Genomic DNA, 22,857 nt, shown 5'->3' on the forward strand with positions numbered 1-22,857 from the left:
GTATACTCCGAATGAGACCGCCTTAATTTCTCACGTCGTTCAGGGACATAGTCCAGTATTCTGGTATATGGACGCCGTACTCTCCGGTGGCAAGTTGCAGAGTAATAGTAAACAATAGTTTCATCATTTTGTTACTCTACTTGTCTTTGTTTCTGCGAAAATGCCTCCACGACAGAGAGGATACCTGTAAAACACAGTCGGCAAAACGTACAACGCAAAGCTTAGAGTGAAACGCTTGCCCTAACGTGAAAGTACTGTGTTGTGACTCCATAACTGCAGGAAAAATAACGTCATGGTGCTGCTTATCCATTGTGTTGTTTGACGTAATACTCTAAGTGCACACGGGCCAACACTTAATCATTAACCTATCCATATTTCTGTATATCACTGTTGATGTGAAGTTAATTCTACAGAATAGCAAACCCGAGACAGAACTGAAGAGAACTGAATGAGAGATTAAAGGCGAAATGTAACATCATTTACCATGAATCAAAGGAAGAAGTTGGTTTCCGAACAAGACAAGCAGAGCATATTGCCAATATGTGCAGTGTTCCGCAGATCTTTCCAGTGCAATGCACATAAAGAAACTACGAGAATGTCAAATAACATGCAATTATTTTATGACGAAGCCACCATTGTACCGAAAAACTAAGAAAACATCCCAGTACACTCCTTGATAGAAACCAATCCCCAGCGATTCACCTCACTGAGTCCGATGCAATTGTTGTTCGTAGTGAACAATAATATGTCATTAAGGTCTAGTAATTGAGGTACTTCTGTGAGTGTCAGTGGCTTATCTGACGGACGCAGTGGTGGATACCATCGAAATCGCGTATGATTTTTGAAAATTAACGCTACGAGTATGCCGAGAAACATTTGCTACAGACTAAGAGATAGCTCTATAGCTTCTCTCTCTGCTGCATGTTCCCTCCAGGTTGATGCATTGGGTTGGATCCTCTTTGCATACGTTGTAGTTTCAATTACTAATTCATCATTGGTTCCCAAGAAGACTCCAAATAAGAAGAGGTTTCTGTAAAGAACTTTGCAGCAAGGTAGGGGGAGTTGTGAGCGGAAGTATCTGGCATCACTTGTACATGTCATACTTTAGAGATATTTTACTATGTAACACTACGTCTTCTGTGGAGATGAAACGTACTCTTCACATATGGAGGTGATACGGGCCTTCCACTTAACTCTCAGCATTACCCCTGACCTCTTATTGGAGGGTCGCATCTGTCTTTTAGAAAGTAACAACCGGTTCATTGGCAGTGTAACAATGTGGAGGACATAAGTGCTTTATAGTCGTAAGAATATAAGCTTTCATGGCTGAGATGGTTCCTTGGAATACTTGTAGCGTCTTATGATCCACTGTTTCGTCATTCTTGCTGATGCGTTCCTGAGGCAACTGACAACCACTGTAGCAGGAAGGCCGGAACATAAGAACACAAAATGTTACAAGTATGACACGATATTAGTATAGGAACCTTCTAATACAAGAGTGATACGCAATAAGTATGGTGGTCGTAAAATCTTTGCCCAGGAAAACCCGATCCAAGAGCTGCGAGAGTTGTAGTCGGGATACCTTTGCATTCTTCCTACTCTCCTGTCCCTCCCTTTCTTTTCCTGTACTTTCCTCTGCGCCTCACCCCCCCCCCCCAACGGTCTGTTTCGCTAGGATTTTGATGACTGACATCTTTTGGAGGTCACTCATGTAACAAACCATGAAAATGCGAGTATAGACGCCACGTTAATTTCGCTTCACATACCATGAGGGCCACGTATGGCACGGCAGACATTACGACGCCAGCTACGGCCCACTCGACGCAGGCAGCGATCTGTCGCAGGCATGTAGGATGCACCTCCACACTCTGCAGGTTGGCCATGGTGATTGTGCCCGTCGTGAAGAACTGCGTTATCGCCGCCATCACCGTGATCGCCAGTCCGATGATGCCAGCTGAATCAAAGCATACATTACAGCAATCAGAGTAGCTACTGGACATCGTTGTTAAAGAATCACTGTAGTAGACACAAACACACGCACGCACACACACACACACACACACACACACAAACGTAGCGCAACGGAACTAAATGAAAGCAACATCTGGACCTCATACGTTACCGCTCGTTATGTAAACGGAGAGGCCAAAAGTGATTGGTAACGTTGCCCATTTGTATATTTACCGTTTATGACGCCGGAGTGTTGCATATGGTGTCAATAAAAGAACAATGTCTGTTACAGGCGAATGTGTAGTGATCGTGGTAGTTAAACCACTTTTGAGCATGGGACGACAATCGGTGGGAGACGCGTTGGCCAATGAGAGATTAGACATAAATTAAAGTTTCAAGAGGCCGAGATGTTTATCGTGTATCTTCGGTATTGCGTAGACAAAGTTGTATACGCGTAAACTGCCACACAGGACCAGCACACGTGTCTGGCGAACGTGTAGTGGTTAATAAAAAGGAAAAAAAATAGGAAAATAAGAGGTTGAAAATGTGGGAGGAAATGGTGAATATAAAGGGGGTTTTAAAATCGTTTATGACCGTGAAAAAGGTAAAGAATGAAATGCAAATCGGACTTCGAGTTACAGAAAAGCTATCGTACTTCGTGATTCGGAAAAAGCTGTTGTTAGGGTGGTCCTTGTGGTGTTTCTGAGCAAAAGTCAAACCAATTTCCACTACAAAAATTATTTGAAAGAGAACAGAGAATAACAAAATGTGATTAACAGTGGGCAATGGCGTAGATAAGAGTTCATTCTTTACCATGATAACATGTCTTCTCTCGTGCGGCGTCCAGGTCTTGTTCTCCAAAAATCTCCTGCTTCATTTCTGCGTGAAAAGTCGTAGCTGCTCAGAAATCTTGCAAAAAATTTCATTGTCCAGGAATTACTGATGTATACAAATTAAAACCATCTTGATATTGAAGGCAATGTATTTTACGTTGCTGCTTCCATACACCAACTTTCATACGAACTTCCACAATTCGTTTACACATCAATAAGTTTTTTCGTCTTAATTAGACCAGGACTAGCTAATAAGTAAGTTAAGCTTCCACTCTCAAGAGACAAAAGCGGGTAGAAAACAAAAAGAGTTACAGTTTTTGTACCTTCATTTTCTAATATATTTTCTCTGCCGTCGAGCGCTCATACAGCAGCGACGGTATAATTAATATCTGAGAGAACGAGTGTAGCGCGGCGAATTTCGAAGTCCCGCTACGAACGTATATCACTTTTGGATAACAATGCAGAGACTCGCAGGGATAACACTCTTTGAGATATTCTCCGCCTTCCAACCACACTGGCAGGCCAGTACTCATTGGCCACTGACAAGTGAAGTGACTGTTGACTGGTTTCCAGTTCTCTCTTACACACTCCAGCTGCCGGCTGTGACGTCATTGATGCCCACGGTGTCTCTGTATAACGGCAAAAGTTGACTCCGATGCGCTCGCTTCAACTTGACGATCGATCGATCCCACGCAAAGCAGAACTGTAGCTCCCCGACCCTACTGAGGGCTTCCCCTCGTGAGGGCGTTGCTAGTGATTTTCGTTTCTATGGCTTCGCTATTTACAAAGTACCAGTAGCCATTTAGTGTATGCTACGATAGAAGTTTTGTCATGTTTTATTCGTTGATCGTTTACAAAAGCGTGCTCAATTAAATACAAAATTTGGGGTACCGTTTACGGTAAAACCTATAATGAGTTGTTCTACGGTGTGAAATGTTTCAACAACGTGATACTGGCTACACTAAGAAGGTGTTTTGTGTAACTTAGGCGCTATGAGAAGTGTCACATCATTTACGAGTCAGGTTTATTGAATAATTTTTGACAAACTTATGAAAAACGATTTAGTGTTTTCTTAGTAGGCCGCTTATTTTACTCGTCTTGGAGCCGATGAAAGGTAGAAAATTTAACTTACTTCTTTGCCCACTTCTGTGGTGTTATTACGATTCTCATTTGATATGACTTCAGTTATTTGGTGATTTGTATAGCCATTGTACCAGAAGACCTTGTGTAAGTGGCTCAGCTACACAGGAACATCATCTGCGACGATTCCCAAGCGACTTTACAAAAAACATTCATCATTGTGCTGAAGAAGCCACTATGCATTACAGGTGATGGAAACATTTATTCAGGAATGATGATTTGTTAGCAATTATTATAGATAATAAGAAACATTTGTTTCAGACACTGAATATCGTAATTTCATCCTTAGGAACATACGTTGTGCAAGGAGCCAACAAAAAAATTATAATACTGAAATAGAAATATCAGTGTCCATAGAGTTTAGCTATTGTTTCAAGAAATAATTTGGAAACTTTCAGAGAGAGAGAATCGTTGTCGGTTGCAGAACGCATGGAAGTAGCTCTGAAAGCATTGTCTTTTGTGCCAAAAGCTCAGATTTGCCTCACTCGTCGATCGTAGATCTGAACGCTATATTCGATTTGCCCTTGTAAATACCAGAAAAGCATCACCAGTATCTCTGATTACTTACTGATTCATGTAAGTACGTAGCACAGTTATCGACTAGTGTTGTGAACACGCGATCGTTAACGTAACCCTCCAAAATAAGTTTCGTGGTACTCATTCCAGAGAACGCAGGGGCGATCCGATGGCACTATGATGATTCATTCATTCTCCTAATAGGAAATGTATCGTTCAACACATATCGCGGGGAACTGTAGGTCTTCCATTATGTTGGAAAATGATGGTCGATTGTAGCTCATCAAACTGTGGCAGCAGGAACTGTTCAAACATTTCCCGTTCTGGTTATCTCTGTGAAGAGAACATATTTGAAGCATCTCATTACGCTTGTCTTTCGTGGTGTTCTCTGAAACTAGCATCTATATTTCCGCATTTCGTTGTTACTAATCTAGATTATGTGTATAATGTGTCACAAGGCATCTTATTTTGGTCTGTCACCGTTTTGTTGCTTTCCAAGTTATATGTGGTACAAACGATAAAAGAGAAAGACTTTCAGAGCTGTTGAACGTTTTTCAAAGGATCATCTAATACTTTCCAAGTTATGACTTTTTAAAGTGATAGCGGCGCTATATGGACAACTTTTTTCAGAGATAAGTGTAGATTCATTTAATTACGTACACTGAATCTTTATTTAACGATCTGCCATGAACAGGTATGGAGCATGTACAGTTGATCATAATTAAAGCTAAAGAATTAATCATAAAATATTATTCACAACCGACACTGGGCAAGAGAGTGTACACACTAGTATCAGCAACAGTTTATCGTTTTTACACAGGATACGATTCAGTTTTTGCTCTCAGCTGCTTCTGCGATATACTGAATTGTTTGTGTGTATTTTACAGCGTATTTTTGTGTACTACCTTATTGTAAGTTTTCCTTAAAATCTAGTGCACTGGCACTGTTTGAGTTAACTTTCGAGTTGGAGTGTAGAAAAAATTAGAAGTAGCGTAATGACTGTAATTCAACTGAATTCAGCTTCTGTTTAGGTTAGAGTTATATTCCTTGTGATATGGACGACAAGTCATTAGTGTTGGTAGGAACACAGCCTGTTGTGTACAAACGGAGCGGGACTGGGCCTAGCCAGTGAACAGCTGCTATCTGTGATTGCCACAGTCGGCCATCTTCAGATTGCTGTCCTGCGTTGCAGAGACTTTGGGACACCTGAGACGAATGCTATCGAACATCTATACTCCATACGACGAGAGAAGAGCTACGACGAGAGAAGAGCTCTGACAGTTGACGCGTCCTTGGCGCACGTGCTTCACGCATCTCCACAATGGCCAATCAGATCGTGAGCTTCTGTTTACGCTACCACATTGCTGGGCACCCGCTGCTTTGAGTCAGTTGCGCCATGTGCTACGTTCAGGATTGTGTGTATACGTGTACATTCCACTACTTCTGTGAGTTTCTTGCCATGTGTGTAAGTGGAAAAGTGTGTATAAATGCGTATAAGAGGAAAGTGGCTCAGTTGTGCACATAAGAGGGTTTTGGGAAAGAAGCTACGCTGAAACCCCAAGCACACGAATTTAATATACAGATTGCGTGTTTACTTTGAGAGGAAATGGGGCAGTGGTGGAACTTTGATGTCAGTGAGTAAAGTGGTAGACAGAGTGGCAGAAGCATTGAACATCTCTACAGCGACAGTGAAGGGAGTCACAAGTGCTAAAGACGCTGCCGATGCGAGCCCTGTCATTATGACGTCTGGAAAGTCAAGGGAGAGATGGTGTCATGTAACTGAAGCAGACAACTTTGACGACAGTGCTATCAGCCAACACATACATGTATGCGTACTACAGCAGGAATGAGTATCCGACGCTTAAAATGTTGATGGCGTAACTGTCAGAGAGTGGTTTGTTTACAAGCTGAACGACAAGTCTCTCCATTGTTTTGAAAAAGAAATTAGCTTCCGCTGGAAAAAGTTCTCAGGGCGAAAGGTATTGATGGAACGCGGACATTCGTTGCATAGAGATGTCGTTTCTTACGCGAGTTGCTAGCAGCTACAACGCTGAAAATTAATATTACGACGATGTCAAACCTTATTTTCATGATTTAAAGAAGTATTCATGATATTAAAAATGTAATTATGATTTTATTATTTTCATTTTTGTGCTCAGTGTATCACAGACTTTCTAGTGCACGCAAGACTTTAGCATTATTTGTACTACGAAACTATATATGATTGTTAAGGGTTAAGCATGCAATAATTCGATGTAAGACATTTTGTTGAGTCTGAATTTTGTTCTCGTACTGGTCGGTAGAGAAGGAAAAGTTCCTTAATCGATGTGAAGGTATAAAGGCTGTAAAAAGGAGAGAGAGAGAGAGAAGGTAAATACAATTTATTCAAAACAAATATCTCGAAGGTGTAACGCTTTGTGATTTCCTATAATTAAAAATTTCAAGGTCTAATCTGAGCCTGTCCTATATAACAGCGAAGAACATTTATGTTATCATATATTTTCTTCGTTTGATCACGGTTGTGATTCGCATGTTTCTTTTTGTTACGCGACGTGTTATGAATATTTTCGTTATACGCGCAAAAGTGCACACAGCTTTAATCGAACCTGCGTCTTTCGGAAACGGTAACTTTTAATCAGTAAAATTACGCAAATACCGTCTAAATCGCAACCGAAATCGCAAAAATGTTTCCTGGACCAAATAATTCTTATAAAATGTGTATTCTTAAAAGCGAGCGGCATTGCACTATCGCTGACTCGCAATTATCGAAGGAGTAAAATCAATGCTTAAATAAAATTGCCACCTTTTTATAATTATTATTATCCCATCAAATAAATAAATAGCAATTCAGTGGCTAGCCATTCAATAAACAGAGGGGGCAATTCACAGTGAATGATGAAAATGTAATATGGATTGATGAAACACGGGTCAACGTGCGTCATGCATGTTCCGACGAAAGGACAGACGACACACGCCACCCAACTATGAGTGTGTCGACTGGTAAGCGAGAGCGACTAATTACAGTTCATGCTGACTCTTTGAATAGTTTTGCGCCCGGTGTTGTAATGATGTTTCAGTCATAGAAAAACTGCCGACTACAACGAGGAGTTGATTGCACATACATTCAAAGAGTGGTTCGCTACTCGTTTGCTACTAAACCTCAGTTCTGGTAGTGTTTTTCTAATGAACAATGGGCCGTCTCATTCTGTACAATTAAATAATGTGCCAACGGCTGCTGCAAGGAGAGACGAAATAGTCAGCTGATTGAAACATAGTAAAATAGGTTTTGAAGAGACTATGGAGAAAACAGAACTTCTGGGTATTAGGGAAACGATACAAGCCACAAGAGGCGCATTATGTGACTGATAAATTAGCAGAGAACCACGGCCACAAAGTTATACATCTTCCACAGTACCACTGCCATTGCCATTACACTACTCATCTGGGCTCAAATAAAAGCAGATGTTGCGGAGCGAAACAAAACCTTTACGTTGAGAGACGCAGAGGGGCTAGTAAGTGAGGCTGTCCCACGAACAACGCCGGAAAATTGGAAGAACATAATGAACCAAGTGTGGAAAGAGATTACGAGGTGAAACATAGAAGAAAATGTAAGAGACGAATGCGTTCATATTATTGTAATTTCCTTATTAGATGCTGAGAACAGAAGCAGCGAAGATACCGAAGACTATGAGGTCGTGACGAGAGATGACCAATCATATGACGATGTTACTAGGGTTTCCGTTCTACAGCAAGAAAAATAACGGTAACGTCTGTAACACCATAACTCAAATGCCGTACTGATTTGTTTTGCCTTTTGTTTTCTTTAATGTTATAATGTTGAATTTCTGTAAATGTTGTTGGATTGAATCGAAACCATGAGAGTGTTTATTCTTCTCTGTGTTAAGGGGCTCCGGAACGCCCTATACTTGCAATGTTAAAATAACGCTTATAAATTACATCTTTCCTCACAAAGTATTTGAGGTAGGAAGTTGAACTTTTTACTGATTATTTATTGGAATATGGGCTACGACTTAACACAGGGATTTTACAAAATTTTAGTTCAGTTATTAAAGATGATTTTTTTTCAATTGTAATGAAAATTCACAACATTTTTTTGCAATTTTTTATTTATATATTCAAAATATACAGTTTTTTGGAAAAAGGCTGTGTTAAATTATGCAGAAGGTACTGTGTAACATTTTCTGAAAGTTTGAAACAAATATGTTTGGAAGATCCTTAGAAAACATGTAATTAGTATGAGAAAATAAAAGTTTTGGGAATCGAGCGACAAAGATTGGATTAACTTTTTAGTGCATTCCAATTCCATAGGATGGATTATCTTCATCCTCTGCAAACTCCTCCTCCAGCTTCCTCTTGTTCCTCCTCCTGTTTACTCTTGCTTGTATTTCTAGACTCTTTACAGCCCTGTCTGCAGCCCGAAGGCGTTCCTTGTCTAAAGCAAGCATCGCTCGTACCATGTTAGAACCTATCTTCATTCCCATATTTCTAAATACCTTGCACCTTACAATGTTGCCATCATTGAAAGTCGCAACAGCATCATACACACCAAAGTGAAGTGTTTCTATTCCTACAAATACAGTCTTGGGGATTCTCGACCATATAACACTATTTACACTTTCATTGGGGTTTTGAGTTTGTCCGTGAATACACTTTTTCAACAGTTCAGGTGCTGCTAAGTCTCTGAAAATAGGTTTTATCACCTCCATTATTGCATGAGGCAGACTATGCTTATGAGTGTACACTTCACCAGTTAGCAATCCTTTGTTATATTTACACCGTCTTCTTCTTTGGGACACAAGTTATGTTGGGGATTTTCATCGGTTGAAGAAGTATGAAAAAAAAGAGCCCAAGCAGCCTTCTTCATTTCGTCGACACTTTGTGTATTTTGCCTAATAGCCTTTCCATAATAGTTCTGTATTTTGTCAATTACACTGTCAGTTAACCTTCCCTTCCCATCCAACCCTTTACCATCACTGAGTTTTTGTATTTTGTACGAAGCTTTCAGTCGCCGAAGTCTTGTTCCCATTCGCTTCTGTACGTGTCCAATACACTCAAATTTCTGCACTACAACATCATCACCATAGGGCTTCAGTCCTTGAACATGTTTGAAACTTTTAGAATCACCGTCACCAAGATAATTAACATATCACACTTTATCACACGCCTCAGAACGCTGGAATATACTGGCAACACCAGCCACTCCCATTCCTCCACTACTGCCACTATAGTTCGCTTTGCAATTATTTTGATGTGTACCTTTATATTTTTGTGGACATCTACAATACTTTGATATTACTGCTACATCTAAAACTTTCCCTGTATACATACTGGTGGCAGATACTACACCATGAAGAGATGTGTGTCCCCGTTTATGCCAGGTACCATCGAACGCTGCAGTCAAATCTCAAGTTACCATTATTTTCCATTACTGCCTCTTCCACAGCGTTCTTCATAGATTTTATACAGACATCTTCTACTTTAGACCCTATTAATTTATTGTAGGTCGTAAACTTGGTTGGGGGATTTGGAAGATTCATGATGCCACAGAAAATTGCACCTGCAGTAGCACCCTTACCAACTGAACGCAAGGAATAAACAAATCAAATGTTGTGTTCGTAGATTTTGCTACCATTTTCTTCAGTTGCAGTTACTGCAACACTGTTCCAAAAGGTGGTCATGTATGAACACTTATCACATTTCATTTGTATTTCACTAGCAAGTCCTACGTGCTTTATTATGGAGAGTTCCAGACCAACTTCACTACAATGAATACATCTTACACAGTTTGAAAAAATTCCTTTGAGAACCGACATATCAAATATATCATTCACATCCGATTCGCCCATAAAACATTCATAGTTTTCACTCATTGAACCAAGCTTCTTCTGTGAAGTATTTTCTTTCCCACTTTGACTGCTATGGGCAGGTGTACTTGAGAGGTTAGGTTCACCCACTTGGTTATCATCTTTATTGTTTACAGTAATAACACATACCTTTGGCTTTCCAACATTTCTCCTTTTCTTAAAAGCTTTCAGAGGATTTCTAATAACTTTACTTTCACTCATTATTATACTTCAACAAAACAGAGACTCAAGAAACAGAATTAATTACGAATATTTTCGAGATAACGACAGAGTAAATAAACATGAAACAATCGACATTCACACCAGCGATATATATTGAACCATCAGAGGTTAGCCACAACACATACTTTATCTCACATCACTAAAATGTACCTGATGAACACGGATGTTAATAATAACACCATTTGATAGCAGTTTAACAGCGCCACAATGGGTCACGCCCATGTAGAACACATTTCAAAAAAAAATTAAAAATTGTTGTAGTCTTCGGAATTGAATAAATTATATATCAATTAAAATGTAATAGTCTGCAGATTCAGAAAACACAAAAAAGTAAAAATTGAACTTTTCATGATTTTGAGCCTTTCCGGAGCCCCTTAAAAACTTTGATGTCTTTTTGGAGTGTAGGGGACGTAATCTCTGTAATATGTACAATATGAGCAAATTATATGTTTTGTCTTTCTCATATAATCTCTTAGGTTATCTTTAAAACTGATTACTTTAACTTAAATAATTTTCTGTAGAACTTCCAATATGTGCAAACGATATGATTTGTTTAAAGTGACTGTTTTCTGTTATGTAAACTGCTGACCTTCACTTAGGGTTCTTAGTTAATTAGTATGTAAAAGGTGGTGTAGTTCCCCCCGGAACGGAACTTAGAAGCGCGCGCAAATTGTGGTTTTCATAGGTAGAAGAGTTGGATTAAGAGTCAGTCGTGGACGAGCTACCTGACTGTCAACAGCTCGCGAAAAGGTTGTGAATTGTGCTGGTGCCAAGAGAGGCTTTTGGTGCTGTTTTTCAATGTGCCAAGGCTCGGATGGATGGATAAAGAGCTGGAACTATTCTGGAATGGTATCTATCATCGCCACAAAGAAATGACCGAGTCCAGCATTTCCGCCTGCAAATTCACCCTCTAACATGCACTCGCCACCACACTGCGCAGTCATTGTAACGGAACCAAGGAATTGTAGAAATGTACAGTGAAGGATCAGCTCATGTGGATGATTTATTTGTTTTAAATTAAAAGTTAAACGAAAAGACAATGTGTGAAAACTTATCTTGCTTTATCCTCTGTCTATTTCTACTTACGATCCTTCCCATGCTAAAGTAAATATGGAGTGACCTTATCGAAAGAACATTAAAGCCCAGTGTTTTACTAATTAATGCCTCTTGAACTTAGTAAAAAGAAAGTTAAATTTAATGTGGCAAAAGAGTGAGCTAAAGTAAATACTGTGTGGTGGAAGTAATTTTGCAATTTAAACTGCTTATTAAAAGTTTGTGGGCTTGCTAAAAACTAAAGTGAAAAATACAATTTAAAGTAATAAAGTAGTTCAAAAATATATCATAACAGTTTGCTGTCAACTTCTAAATTAAAAGTTCTTAAAAGTGAGGCTTATAAATTTTTGCTGTTGTAAATCGCAGAAGGTGAGTCAGTATCCTATAAATATGACAATTTTGTGTCTCACTGCAGTAAAAGTTGAAATCAGCTATTGTGGAAAGTTATATAGTCATGCTTGCTAAGTACTTCTTTCTCTTGTGTATTGAAAGTGTGTATTAATAGTGTAACAGGACCCACAGATTGTCCATTATGCTCATGATAGATAACAATTAATAGAAAGACCACTATCTATGAAAACAGTAACTTCTGTTATTCAGAGGACAGTGAGAAATAGTTTGCTAGTGAACTCCTTTTTTTTTCACACGCCAGTTAGAAAGCTAATTAGTAAAGGAAAGACTAAACCTATTCCCAATTTATAATTTTGCAGTGAAATTTACTTACATCTCTTGTTAAGAAAGGAAATGTTTGAAAAGTGATACTAAATCTATGTCCAATTTAGTAGTATTATTATGGAAACCTTTCAGTTTGGACAAGCCTTGAAGGCAAAAGTGTATCTCGTTATCTTTTGTATTTGTGCAAATAGCGTTGTCCTTCTATAACTGTTAGCACATTCTTTAACGTCAACCTCTGCTAGTGACAGAGTTCATTGCACTCTCGTGTGACAAAGTATAGTCTGCGTCTGTCCGTGAAAGTTACTCATACCTATTTTATTGAACAATAATGTTAATCACTCTCATGCCTGATTAGGCTGGCGACCGTTTTCTTGATTCTTTGGACATTGTGGATAGGTACATTATTGTGAGCCAGATGTATGAGACAGGCGAAATACCCTCAGATTTCAAGAAGACTATAATTATTCCAATCCCAAGGAAAGCAGTTGTTGACAGATGTGAAAATTACCGAACTATCAGTTTAGTAAGTCACAGCTGCAAAATACTAGCGCGAATTCTTTACAGACGAATTGAAAAACTGGTAGAAGCCAACCTTGGGGAAGATCAGTTGGGATTCCGTAGAAATGTAGGAACACGTGAGGCAATACTGACCTTACGACTTATCTTAGAAGAAAGATTAAGCAAAGGCAAACCTACGTTTCTTTCATTTGTAGACTTAGAGAAAGCTTTGGAAAATGTTGACTGGAATACTCTCTTTCAAATTCTAAAGGTAGCAGGGGTAAAATACATGGAGCGAAAGGCTATTTACAATTTGTACAGAAACTAGATAGCAGTTATAAGAGTCGAGAGTCATGAAAGGGAAGCAGTTGTTGGGAAAGGTGTGAGAAAGCATTGTAGCCTCTCCCTGGTGTTATTCAATCTCTATATTGAGCAAGCAGTAAAGGAAACAAAAGAAAAATTCGGAATCGGTATTAAAATCCATGGCGAAGAAATAATAACTTTGAGGTTCACCGATAACATTGTAATTATGTCAGAGACAGCAAAGGACTTGGAAGAGCAGTTGAACGGAATAGACAGTTCTTGAAAGGAGGATACAAGATGAACATCAACAAAAGCAAAACGAGGATAATGGAATGTAGTCGAATTAAGTCGGGTGATGCTAAGGGAATTGGATTAGGAAATGAGACACTTAAAGTAGTAAAGGAGTTTTGCTATTTGGGGACAAAAACAATTGATGATGGTCAAAGTAGAGAAGATATAAAATGTGGACTGGCAATGACAAGGAAAGCGTTTCTGAAGAAGAGAAATTTGTTAACATGTAGTATAGATTTAAGTGTCGGGAAGTCGTTTCTGAAAGTATTTGTATGGAATGTAGCCATGTATGAAAGTGAAACATGGACGATAAATAGTTTGGACAAGAAGAGAATAGAAGCTTTCGAAATGTGGTGCTACAGAAGAATGCTCAAGATTGAGTGGGTAGATCACATAAATAATGACGAGGCATTGAATAGAATTCGGGAGAAGAGGAGTTTGTGGCACAACTTGACAAGAAGAAGGGACCGGTTTGTAGGACATGTTCTGAGGCATCAAGGGATCACAAATGTAGCACTGGAGGGCAGCGTGGAGGGTAAAAATCGTGGAGGGATTCCAAGAGATGAATACACTAAACAGACTCAGAAGGATGTAGGTTGCAGTAAGTATTGGGTGATGAAGAAGATTGCACAGGATAGAGTAGCATGGAGAGCTGCATCAAACCAGGCTCAGGACTGAAGACCACAACAACAACAACATTATTGTTTGTTACTTTTTAATATTTACGTAATTCTGACTTTCACTTCCGATAAGCTACCTCCGTTAGGTATTCACGGTCAACGCAACTAAATTACTTTCAGAGGGTAACACTGCACGGTTGCTTTTTACAATAATTGCTCTAACAAGATAGTTGCATTATACGATCTGCCTCTCGATTTGCTCTACCTTATTAATCCTGAAAATTTGACTGTGCGTAGTTTTTATTTTGGTTGAAACCATAGTCATGGTAATTTTTTTAAAGATGTTTCCACCGTTTGACGCTAATATTTTCTATTTTATTGTTATACGATCCAGAGTTTGGCCATTGGCCATTTTCAAATACAGTAACTAATTTATATTTCAAAAGGTATCAGACTGATGTGAAATACGGGGAAATTTGAACCGTATAACAATAATATAAAAATTGTTGCAGTCAAATAGCTGCAAAATCAATGAAGAAAATATTTGTTTGTGTTCATGTCAGGTGACAAACACTGGTAGCGAATATGAAAAAATATTCTATCAAGGAACACATCGGTCAGCAGAATGCTGCCTCTGCAGAAATGCTGCAATGAATGACGCGGCAATGATAGGTTCTGAAGGAGTCGAGTGTTGCCGCCGACCGAATGGTGGAACGGGAAGGTCTGCCCCCCTTCCACTGGCTTGCTTCCCGTCAGTGTCGAATACTGGCAACTGCTCTGCCAGCTGTCAGAGCTCTTCTCTCGATGTGTGGTGTATAGTGACTAAACTTGTCGCAGTGCCTACCGACTTGCTCGTCCTTGCTGGCCGACACATATATGACGGTTTGTGGCGATGAGCGGCGGCTACGTGTTTTTGGGGGACAGGCGAAAGTGAGTACTGGTTGCAGGGTCGTCCTCTTACACACGTTCAAGGACCACCAGTGCCAGCTAAGGTTGCGTAATCAGCAGGCAACGGTTCCGATCGTCTTGACAGGACTGATAAACACAGTGGGTGAAATTAGCTGTATGCAGGTAATAGAACCCATTTGGGAGCGAAAGTGCCGTGTCCGATCTGCTTGCTTGCTGTTGGTGACGTATGACATGTTGGGGAGGCTCTGCGGCAACGGTTGAACACAATGGGTGCATCGAGCTGCAGTTAGTGGCTCATGAAGGCATGAAAAATTTATGAAACCAAGGCACAACATATCTGTAGAAGTTGTTAATTCAGTGAATCTAACTCAAACAGGAGTAGTAGTGAGCTTCATGACTGTTACTTTCTGTAATTAGCTTGGTGTAAATACTAAATGAATCTCTTAAATCTCATCATCAATCGGATCGTCAAGACGGTTTTCGATGTAGCTGTAAATTTCTATCACTTGAAAAAGGCTCTTAATTCTACTGTTAGGTAATATGTGCAGAATTATAAGAGCTGAATATGTTGACTTTCTGTTCCCTCTCACTTAGGTCAGCAGTTTAGCTCCTTATACCCTAATATAAATTTTATGAAAGAAGTATAACTTAACTAAAGTATACGTTTCCCATATCCCTCCTCGCTGTTTCGTAATCTGACTGCTACAGACCGTACAACCAATAATGATTATTGATATCCAGCTTGCCACAAGCGAGTCTGTATCTGTTCTGGAATACCAAACCTTAAAATCTGCTACTGTACGATGACGAAATTTAGAAAGAGTTAGTGATCTTTCTAAATCGAGCTGCCAATAATGGTTTCAGAGCGGAAACGATCACAGATATCTATAATCAGACATTTAAAACACAGAGTGGGGATATATCTGATGAGATTACATTAGATGGACGAAGTTTCAAGTACAAAGAGTCGTAGTTCGGCAGTCTACCATACTAATGTGCACTCCCAGACAAAACGATACAATTGTATGCCGCGTGGGATTAGCCGAGCGGTCTAAGGAGGACTGTGCAGCTGGTCCCGACGGAGCTTCGAGTCCTCCCCCGGGCATGGGTGTGTGGGTTCGTCCTTAGGATAATTTAGGTTAAGAAGTGTGTAAGCTTAGGGACGGATGACCTTGATAGTTCATTTTTCATACAATTGTTTAAGGAAACTAACGTACGTATAAGTATTAATACACACTACACATCAAGGAAGAAAATCCGACACAGCACCGGTAAACGAACCAATGAACGGGATATGTTGTCTGCAGAATTCAATGTGGCACATGAACGTAATGTTGTATTGGACAGACTGTAAGACCGTTCACTCACTAATGTAAAGAATTTTTCAGGCGACTGAGGAAAGTGTCTCTACAGTCAGTAAACAGTTGAGTGAGAACATACATAAATTTAATAACGTAGATGTAGCCCTTAAAAATCTGGTTGGATATTAATAAATGTAGAATTATCAATCTTTTTGAAAAAACAGAAATTTACAAGTAGGTTCAAAAACATCGCGACGACGTGCTTAACTGTCACACGCAAAAAAAACAGGAGATTCTTAGAAGAATTTCATACTAAGGTACAGTGGGGGCCGATACTGAACGGATTTAATGGTATAAAATTTGATTTTTATGTTTCACTTGATGTCTGTCAGTGCCTTCTACCTGGCAGGTAATTGCAGCAGATCAGCCATGTTGCAAAACCTGACAGAACCACTTTGAAACTCACGTGGCGAACTATCAGCAGCTACACTCACTTGTTGCTGACGAGGTAACGCTACCGAACTGGGCGTGTACGATAGGGAGGTTTGGAGGCGGTCACGTGGTGGTGGGACCGCTGCCAGCCGCCGGTAGCGGACACGCCGACTGCTCCCTTCTGCTGGCAGCTTCCGACCCGACCAGACGTTCTCCTCTCCTTCTCTCTTGGGAAGCAGCCCATTCAGTTTAGGCGGCTTCCCTAGGCCTTACTTTCCATATTACGGCATTAAACAGCCATGCACCTAAAATGTGTTTGGTTTTCTTCACCTCAATGGGTGCCCACTGCTTTCCCTTCCTCACCAATCCTGACACGTTAACACTACTTCAAGAGCTAATTTTATAAAATTACATCCATAAGAATGCACATTTTGCTCTCTAGGACTAAGGTCTATTGAATTATCAGTACAAAAACGCGTACAGTCAGATATTATAATATTTGTGATGCTTCGGACGTTTTATATTGTGTTCTACTTTTTTAAGATAACGACTGGCAATCCTATCAGGTCACTCAGAATTTGACTTTTATTTTTATTTCAAATTTTTAAAGTAATTCTTTTACCTGCTGTAATGTATTTTATCAGCCCACAATAAAAGTTTTACAAGTGCACATCAAAAAAATTTTATAATAGTAGAAGCACCGTGGAATTGGGGGACTACGCTTACACACGTTTCTTTAACATTTACATTACATTTCACAAATTAGATGATAGCTGAAGAGCAATTCATTTACTTTGGGAGTGGGAAGTATCTCATCATAATTTTTTATCTTAATTTGTTATACTTCGGTTTTTCTTGTTATGTACCATCAGTTGATCTGTGAGCATTACAGTTAATGTGATTTGTTGCTTTGATGAAACAGCGTCTAATACAATGTATACTTTTTTTTGTTATTTCAACACCTTCCCCATATAGGCGATAGAACAAATCTGTTCTTTACCCAAGGAACAAGTAGCAATTTATTAAGACGAAAAATAAAACTAATTAAAAGGTGAAATAATTACCATCGAATTTAAAAACTGTTAAAGTTGAAATTATTGGACGTTTTCATACAGACTGTTTGAAAACGATACCTATAAACTTGAAGAGCTTGCCGAATTTTTTTATGAGGAATAAACTGGACAGCTTCAAACCTAGACTTCAGCGCCTGCCACTAGGCCACGTTTTCACAGAAAACGTTACTTTGTTGTCGGATCGTATAACAGTGTACTTTGTAGTTCATTGATTGCGATTAATTGCCACGAATGACAGTGGAAAAGTTGGAGCAAGCTGCTGCGGAGACCGGTCTTGTCCTTTATGAATGCGGTAGTATACTGCCTCTGTAGAAGATGATCTGGGATACTGGTTTCAATCCGCAGCTTATTTTTCTCCTGTGTAGCAAAGAACATTGGAGATTTCAGTGAGTTTGGTTTAGACCCTGCGGTACCCATACATCCCATTATGAACCTGCCCCGTTGCGTGCAAGCGTCACACAACGATGGAAAGGTCACATTTCTTCACATTTGACAGTTCTGGAGTGCACAGACTCGGATCATTGTGGATTAATGCATTGAAACGTTCTTCATAGAACCCTGAACGTCTTCCAGAACATGGAGAGTCACTAATGTCGAAACGATCCTACTTAAAGCGCGAAAACCATTTACTTGGGATGCTCTGTTCAGTGGCATTATCGTCATACACGGCGCAAATGTTTCTGATTGTCTTCAGTGCTGTCACCCCTCTATTGAACGCTGACGGAAGAATACGACAGAAATCTACCCATTTGTCCATTTGCCACTCCATTCTGTAGCGTCCTCAGCTACACTCATTTTCCTATAACTACAAAATGACGCTATGTAAACTCAAATAACAACTGCGATCTACAACTAAAAAATAACAACTGACAAATAAAGCATAGGAATCGGAATACCAACACAAAAACAAATACCCTACGAACGTACGCACTAACCTAATACCATAATACACTTATAACAACCAAATAACTGCGTATGTCCAAAGTACAACTATAATAATAAAAGAAATTAGAAATTTTACGGATTGCGGTTTGTACAGCCACATTTTCAGCGGGTCCTCTTAGGTGCAGGGTTCTATATAGTAACGTTCGCATATTACGTTACACTGTTTGGATTTACACGTTGTGCTGGGTTCCTGATATGCTGTGTTGTAGGAAGCAAGGTGATGCAAACCATGGACTGTCACTCTGGTAATGTCGTCCCTCATCGCTAAGTTTTCCTTCGTCCATTATCGGTCAATCATTGCCCCTGTGCCTTAATAGTCTATTGGAGTGTATTCTCCTTTTTCCTTCAACGTTTTTTAAAGTGTTTCCGAAGTATTGGTTTTGTATAGCATTACGTTTGTGCGCAGGTCAAAGCAGGTGAAAGCGGTAGAGACCCTTGTCAGCAATTATGAGAACCTGGAATGCTAGTTTTGGACACTGTGAGTGCTTCCTTTTATAGGTCGCCTTTTTCTTGTGTTGTTTATCGCTCTGAGAATTTATCCACTGACTTCTTTGCCTTACGTCAGTATGGACGAGATATTGGCTGTGAATAATGACATTTCTGTCTCTAGGCAAAGGGATCTGATATGTTGAATTCCGTGAACCTCCATTATTGCTTCGATTGCCTTCTTTATCATGTTCTTCGATACAATTTGAACTTGTTTGTATAGTGACACCAATGTTTTATTCATCCCGTAGAAGATGTCCTTCGATACAAGTGTTTTTCCTCCATTTATGAGCATCATCGGTTCTGTTTTTGGTATATTTATTAAGAAGTCGCATTTAACGAATAAATTTTCCCTATCATTTTATTAATTCTCTGTAGCTTTGTGATGACTTTTGAGCCTATCATAACATCGCCTGAAAATGTGTACGAGATTACACCCTTCCCTTTGGGTAATTGCACAATTTATTCCATTTATTTATTTATTTAGCGTATGGCTCATAACAACACAGTAAAAATTACAGAAACAACACGATTAATAAAAAATCACATATGTATAGACAGAGCAATAAATAACAGTTTGTATATAAGGACACCGCCAATTGTAAATTTACACTCACAGAAGAGCGATCACAAGCAGACTGTCCAGCTTAGATAGTAAATAGTCGATTGCCTCTTGGGTCGCCATTATGAAATCGTGTGGGTCACCATCGTATGCGCTTAGTGGGCATTCCTGCACGATGTGTTTGACCGTCTGTCTCTCAGCGCCACAGTCGCAAGCGGCCGAATGAAGTTTACCCCATCTGTGTAAGGAGTCAGCGCATTGCATGGATAAACAATATTTGACTTAATTGCTCTTACTGAAGTACTTCGTTTCATTAGGGTGTTAGCTCTGATAGTGAGAACTTGTCTCGCCCTCTTCTTTCATTCCACCGTTGCACTGTGCTTATGGTTTGTGTTGACATCTTGTTTTTGCATAGGGCTTTCTCTACTTTTCTGTCGCTAGCTTTATGTATATTCAAACACTGTTGTGAAGTCTAGAAATGCTAAACGAAACTTCTCTCTCTCTTAAAAGCATTCCGTACTGACTTCAGCAGGAATTCTACTGCTTTCACAGAATATAATCATTTCGAATTTGGTTTCTGCGATGGCCGTTACGTTTTTGTGACTATTTTGAAAGGTAGGTTTTCCATTGCTATACCTCTGTATAATGGCGAGGCCTTTGTGCTTTACTTTCATCACACATAGCTCTTTTATTATTTTCTCCAGTGTTCGGTAATGGTGGCTATTTCTGTGCTCTTACTCTAAAGTTTTGTCCATACTTGTGTTAGTGTTAGTGCTGTATCTCCAATATACGCACAATACAATTTGTCAGGGGTTACGGGTTTCTTATTCTTGGTTGTGTTAATGGCATACTTTACCTATTTTATAGCAAATAAGGCACGTTTTGCAGTTGTATGCGGCAAGTGCCTTCTGGTTGTCCTCTTGGTAGTCTTTTAATACCACCTTGTTAAGTAAGTGTGATTCCCATTCTTTTGTAGCGATGTAGTGTACCTGTATTTTGGCGCGTTTCCTTTGTGTGCTGCAATGTTTGAGTCGCTTGTAGCTTCTTCCAATGGTTTCTTTCTTTCTATGTTACAGAATGTTCTATTCTTTTAGGGTTTTCTGGTAGGTATATAGTTTCTCTGCGTAAATTCTAAATAGTGCGAAGTATCCTAGACACCTCCTTTAGTTGGTGTCGGATTTCCAGTATGTCTCTTCTTAGTCTGTAGCACACTGTGTCGAACCATTGTTTCGTATTCCTTCGACTGCCGGCTTGTCATAGGACTTATCCTATCCCTTATGCCACTTCCTAAAGTTGTACATTGTCTATTTTCCTTTCAAAATTTTTGCTGTGTGTGATTGTATCTTCACTTTACCGAGGTCTGTTACGCTTCAAACTGCTTATTCCTTCTATTCTTGTGATTTTTGCTATTCTACTTGGATACCTGTTACCAGATGAATATGTTTCCGAAGGGATATGCGCTTTACAATCGCCGAGAGTGCTTATATTACCCTTAATTTGTCCCCTTATGAGTTCGTCGTGTATTGTGTTCATGCCCTTGTAGAAAATGTATGGCATTGTTTAATAGGGTAAAACATTTTTCTGTAACTGTTATTTTCTCTTACTACCTTGAAATGGTGTGAACAGAAACAATGGCAAGAACAAACGCAAATCTACTACTAACGTTGTATTCTATAATGTCAGAAGACAAATGAGAAAATCTTTTAAAGGGTTCTTTGTCTAGGTTGGCAGTGAGACAATCTTATATGAAAATTATGAATTTGGAAGTTGACGACCCTGTCAGCTGATATACTCATCACATGAAAAACATCAGATTTGATGCTGAATTTCCGTACTTCGAACCTTATTTGGAAGTACAAATTTAAATTGTTTTGTTTAAATTTCAGAACACGGTAAGCTGTTTTGTAATCCAGGTTTATTAATCAAATTCAGTTTTAATGCATACATTAATCTGATTTATGTTTGGCTAATTGAAAATTAAGGTTTATGTTTTCGGAATTGGTTGATTCTCAACACTAGAGATTATGGTGTGTCTCAAGTACATGGAAAAATGAAGCGGTCAATTAGATTATTTGAATGTAAAACTTGCTACTTTGAGAGATAGGGTTACGTTTACTTCTTTTTCTGAAAAATGGGAAACATGGTCGCTTAAACAGGTCTAATATAACACGTGAGGAATTATTAAAAAATAAGTCAAGGTGGTTAATTCTCAAACACGACGTCAGTGACTTAAACTAATAACGAGCAAACCAAATTCATCAGTTTCATGTTACAGTGAAGGATTTAGAAATATAATAACTTTTATTTGAGAAACACAATAAGAAGCCTCATGCGCTTTCTTTGGACATATTAAACAATTTCTGAATCAGATAAATTTTGTTTCTTATTCTCTTGGATCCGAAGAAGACTTTGACATGTCCCTGTCCACCACAAACACGAATGACTGACATATTACACTAAGATTAATACCGCTGTTTCCATTCATCCCCTCTCTTCGGGATGAACAGGAACATCATATTAATTCTTTTACATTATAGAAGCATAATCTAGGTAGCAAACTGGACTGGTACTTTGCAGTTAGGCAGAAGATTTAAAGTCGCGATACAGTTTTAATTTCATATTTACTTTTATAATTATTATTTTTATATCTTAAAGTTGGAGGATTTTCCTATTCTCGCAACTTCATGGCAGTTCTGTATCAGTTTAAATCTCTGGCAATGATTAGCAATTTATCGCGTTTACTCTCAGAGATTAGCTGGCTTATTTCATCTATTGTATCAACAGCAGTTTAGTTTTGTTGGCAGTTTAGTTCCGTCCGGATTGTATATTTCTATTCGATAATTTTGGTTATTGGCATTAGTTTCGGCTTTATGAGGACAGTTATTCTTCCACTGGGCCTTCATCTTTCGCCTTGTTTTGCTTGAAAATGATTGCATTGAAATTCTGTGTGTTGTCAGTTTTCGGTCAAAAACGGTGCTGTTGGTATTGCTCTGTCGTATGTGGAAACCCTTCTGGAGCCTTATGCTTTGCATTTTCAGGGTCTTTTATTATTTTGGGTTTTGTATCTCATTCGAGAGCCACCACTCCATTGTCCGGTAAAAAATGGAGAGAGGGGAAGCGTCAGAGAGCCTTGCTCTCTTACCTGCGCCTCTGTTTTTGCGTC

At 39.2% G+C, this 22,857-nt stretch overlaps 1 protein-coding gene across 2 annotated transcripts in view; it reads right to left on the bottom strand.

The window, feature by feature from the left end:
* Positions 1-22,857, bottom strand: part of LOC124789786 (solute carrier family 22 member 7-like) — a 133,305-nt gene that overhangs the window by 20,030 nt on the left and 90,418 nt on the right. For both annotated transcript variants that reach the window (XM_047257254.1, XM_047257253.1), the window contains one exon: positions 1,767-1,954. In XM_047257254.1, coding sequence (XP_047113210.1) covers positions 1,767-1,954 — 188 coding nt within the window. The remainder of the gene's footprint in view (positions 1-1,766; positions 1,955-22,857) is intronic.

This window comes from Schistocerca piceifrons, chromosome 3 (assembly GCF_021461385.2).
Source record: "Schistocerca piceifrons isolate TAMUIC-IGC-003096 chromosome 3, iqSchPice1.1, whole genome shotgun sequence".
In the NCBI taxonomy this organism is placed as follows: domain Eukaryota; kingdom Metazoa; phylum Arthropoda; class Insecta; order Orthoptera; family Acrididae; genus Schistocerca; species Schistocerca piceifrons.